At 30.1% G+C, this 4,391-nt stretch overlaps 1 protein-coding gene across 1 annotated transcript; it reads right to left on the bottom strand.

Moving 5' to 3' along the window:
- Positions 1 to 2,554: 2,554 nt before the first annotated feature.
- On the bottom strand, positions 2,555 to 3,663 carry LOC120191780 (transcription factor bHLH148-like). The gene is made up of 2 exons (XM_039194698.1): positions 2,796 to 3,663; positions 2,555 to 2,743 (listed from the first exon to the last, which is right to left on the bottom strand). Exon 1 carries the CDS (start codon positions 3,451 to 3,453, stop codon positions 2,797 to 2,799), a length of 657 nt encoding a protein of 218 aa, XP_039050629.1. The 5' UTR covers positions 3,454 to 3,663; the 3' UTR covers positions 2,555 to 2,743; position 2,796.
- Positions 3,664 to 4,391: the final 728 nt, after the last annotated feature.

Below are 4,391 nucleotides of genomic sequence, written 5' to 3'. Positions count from 1 at the left end.
ATTTTTCCCTCCCTCGTTCCTTCTAACTATCTATTATTGTGTATTACATGTCGGGACAGACGTAGGATGGCGTATTATATGTCGGACGGACATAAGATTTTATATTAAAAATATATGTCAGAGGGGATAAATTTTAAAAAAAATAAAGGGTAAAAACATATTTTCAACAGAAAATATAAAAAAAATTATCTAAATTATATAAAAAAATTAAAACTTTTATAGGGCCACGGCCCCAACCCATTCCCCTCTAAGCTCTTCACTGATTACAAATATATTATAAAACATATTTTCAGATACAAATATATTAATTATAATTATAATTATAATTTTAAAAATCAGATGAATCAATTGCATTTTTTTTATGATGTTAGAATTTATCTCTTAAATTTCATTTGATGATATTAAAAAATCACAATACAATCTGTTTTACTACTTGTCTTGTAAAAAAAAAATCAAATTAGAATATACTAAGTTAAACGGTATAAAGTAGGGTAAAGTAAAACATCAACTTTTAACTTATCATAGCGAGATAAAAATATTAAGTTTTTTTAATAGTATGAAATGATTGTAATGGTAATGTTTATTCATAAGAGTTTTAGTTTTTTTAAGAACAATAACATTTTTTTTATTATTGAAATTTGAATTTAAAATATTATATTTTTCCAAAAAAAAGTTCTCAGTTTAAATCTTAATATTGTTATCTATAAATATCTTCAGTATTCAATCTAAATTAATCAATTGATCAATCAAATTACGATAATTAAAAAAATCATCACATGAGAAGGGGTATAATATCATATAATAGTCATTAACAATTACCAGATATAATGATAACATACATTATATTTTTAAAGAGAATTTTAATTTCAATCTTAAAAATAATATTACTATAAAGAGAGAGAAATACAAAATTCGAACACAGACAATAAAGGATAAGTGAAAAACATACAATACAATAACCAATCATCACATTCTCTCACAATCGCATGTGCCATGTAACATATTCTGTTTTGGCTCTATCCCCAACTTTTGGACCCTGCACTTGGATTGCCCTGGATATTCACATTCATTTTCCTAACTTTTTTTTTAATTAATCATTGGTATATGATCTATTAACCGACTAATTCAGATCGGGTACTGCAGAGGCGATGGCGACCCTCTCAACCCAGTTTACTCCATTAGCAAACGTCAGGATTCAAACTCATGGCATTACTTAAAAGACTTAGTGTATCATCCCACTAGACTAACGATTGTTGTTCCTAACCCTTTTTCTAACAATCCATAAAAGAATCCAAAAATTTATATGTATATAAAAGGACACACAATAATAATAAATTTAAGTTTCATATAATTTTAAAAATATCACTGTCAATATAACATATATTCATATAGATATATATATTAATCACCAATATTTAAATTTATTAATTAATTAATTTAGATTAGATATTATAGAAACTCATTTATAAGAATGACTCTATTAACTTAATTTGATCATTCATAATTTCAAAATTCAAACTCTGATCTTACTTAAAAAAATATAATACCATATCATACTATACTAACAAATTATTAATTTAAATAATAACATAACATGGCATATACTCTATCCCCATTTTTTCATCCATACCTAACAATTTTAACCCATAAAATTAAAATATATGAATAATCTAACACATGGATTCACCTAACTTGTTCTACCTTGATATTTGTCCTTTAAGTAACATATATGAGAAATAATATAATAATCTCTCACAGCAAGCTAATCTATAGAATATATATAGCTTGATTCTACATCCCACTTCCTTAATATAATTCAAAGCACTAAGAAATGAAAGTGGGTGTCACATGTGTAAAAGAAACTTTCATTACCTAATAGTGTAGAAGGTGGGGAAGGAAAAAGAAATGTTCTTTGGATTTTGTCGTTTTGGAGTTTTCAATGACGTTCTCACAAAACCCAAATAAGTCATGTCAATAAGATTAACATTAAGCATAGAAAAGTGAAAACATCACACCTCGGATATCATCCCAAGATAAATCAAGTATTGGAGTCTAGTAGTTATTCTTACTAGTGGATCAATAGGGTGATATGACGGTCGTATCTTAAAATATATTTATATATTTTTATTGATAACTTTTTTTTTTATAAATTTATCTAAAATTTTATAAGTTAAACTCTTTAACATAAAAACATTTGGCCGTTCCTATCTGTTTTCAGGGGGGGGGGGGAACGCCTTAACCTTCAGCAGGCATGGCATCCAAAGCTCCTTTTGTCACCTACCTAGTTTGGCCCCTTCTTCACCACATTGTCAAAGTCTATGCAATTCCTCAAATTCATGTTTTGTAGGTCGAACAGTAATACTAGAAGAGATTACCCTAAAATGGGACTTAATCAAAACTTCAATATCCGAAAAAATTACCCCAAATAGGTATAATTCAATTCAATTCTGAACTATATCTAGATTATTGTAACTATCTAACATTGAAATTCTAGTACAAAAGTAAAAACTTCGATTTCCTGATTCTGAGCATGAAAATCAAGGAGTAATGATACTCTACAAATCAAGCATTTACAATTTTTCTTATTGGAATATATTTCCAGAGAAATAGTTTTGTACATAATATGGGGAAAAATGCTGGATATCTTTTTATAAGAAAGACATGGGATCAAACGAAGAAGTGATGAAAAGTACTGGAGAAGACATGTATTTAACATGAGAGATTACTTAAGAGAGAAATAGAAAAATAAAAATAGTGAGGATGATTATACTTGGCAATTATGAAACATAAAATATGTCACTGGCTGGTCCGCGACGGTGCTGAGCTGGAGCTGGCGGCTCCGGAGCCAGAGAGCAAGTCAGCGAGAGCACTCATGGCGCGAACCTGCATCTCAAGCGCCGCAATGTAATCCGTTGCCTCTTCAAGAATAACCGGCAACGGTTGCTTTCTGCAACCGGGAACTAATCGGCCAAGAAACTTGACTTTCCTTTGAACAGTCGGTAAACTCTTCGGTCTCAATTTCGAGACGCTAAATCTCGGTTTCCTCGACCGGCTACTCCCGGTGACGGCAGCCACCGTCCCAGCTGCAGATCCTCTGCATCTCTTGCGCTTCCTAAACTTGAGCATAACACGGCTCGTCAAAATGGCTCGGCTCCACCTCGTTCTGCCTTTAGCCGCGACGGCCAAGGCTCTATCGGCAGCTTCACGCACGGCTCGGCCACGGCGTGGAGCGGAAGGAGAAGAGGAGCTGGTGTTGCTGCTGAGACTGACTTGACTCAAAGCTTGAATCAGCTTTGAGGAATAGATTTGTTGCTGGGTCTCTGATTTCCATTTGGCGTGGCTCTGCTGTTGATTCTCCTTTGACATTGCCGCCGATGGTTTCTTCTTCTTTTTCCTTTTGATGCTCCGATCGGAATTCGCATTAGTCACCGGATTCGTTGTCGTGGACGTCATCTCACTGGATCAAATCCTGCTGAAATTCTCCCTCTCTTTTGAACCGTACGATTCGGTGAATTATAGCAGAAAACGAGATGAAAGAAACGAGGAGATTCAAATGAAAATTCTGCAAAAAAAAACGAATTTTATTTCCAATTTGATGAAACTGAGTTGGAATTTGAGAGGAAACATGGAGAGAAAGGAGGAGGTGAGATAGAGGGGAATATGCAAGAAGTTTTATAAAGAAATGGGATGGAAGCATAACTTAATTGGTGTATTTTATTTTCATTATTTATTTATTAGCTTAAGCGTCAAGTCTTTAATTTTTCCTAAATTTAAATTTTTGTATACATAATTAAACCTTTAAAATGATAAATTAAATTAATTAAATTATAATCAATAAATTGAATTATTTATCTATTTTACTTATTAATTTTAAATGTTTTTTGAAATATTATTTTCCTAGGGCATATAATGATTATATCATGTAAAATTTAAATTTTAAGATAAATTTAAAAAATATTTAAAATAATAAATTTTGTATATATCACTTGGTAATATCGTAACGTGGTATATTACAACAATTGATTTTAAAAAATTATAAAAGTAATCAATCAATATTGATAAAAAATGAATTGATAAAATTTTAAAATATAAAACTTTAATTAGATATAAAAAATCAAAAAGCTTAATTAATTTTAAAAATTCAAAAAAAATTGTTAACTTCTTTTGAATAGTATGGAGTTATTATAAGGCAATGATCAGAAGTTTTTTAACCTATTAACAACATAAACACAATCTGCAAACACAATTACTCGAATTTATGTCCTCTATAAAAACATCATTCTCTTTTATCACTAAAATCACTAAACTGGTTCAATTTTTTATATTCCTAAACCTTATTTATTTTTAGTATACATTATGAATATATTATTTATCTATTTAAGTAAAATTAA

The sequence above is a fragment of the Hibiscus syriacus genome, unplaced genomic scaffold (genome assembly GCF_006381635.1).
Source record: "Hibiscus syriacus cultivar Baekdansim isolate YM2019G1 unplaced genomic scaffold, ASM638163v2 tig00116971_pilon, whole genome shotgun sequence".
In the NCBI taxonomy this organism is placed as follows: Eukaryota; Viridiplantae; Streptophyta; class Magnoliopsida; order Malvales; family Malvaceae; genus Hibiscus; species Hibiscus syriacus.
The sequence above is the reverse complement of the archived record's forward strand: the minus strand, read 5'-3'. Positions and strand labels throughout refer to the sequence as shown.

Coding starts and splice junctions, on each gene's coding strand:
- LOC120191780 (XM_039194698.1), bottom strand. CDS start 3,453: ATGACGTCCACGACAACGAATCCGGTGACTAATGCGAATTCCGATCGG.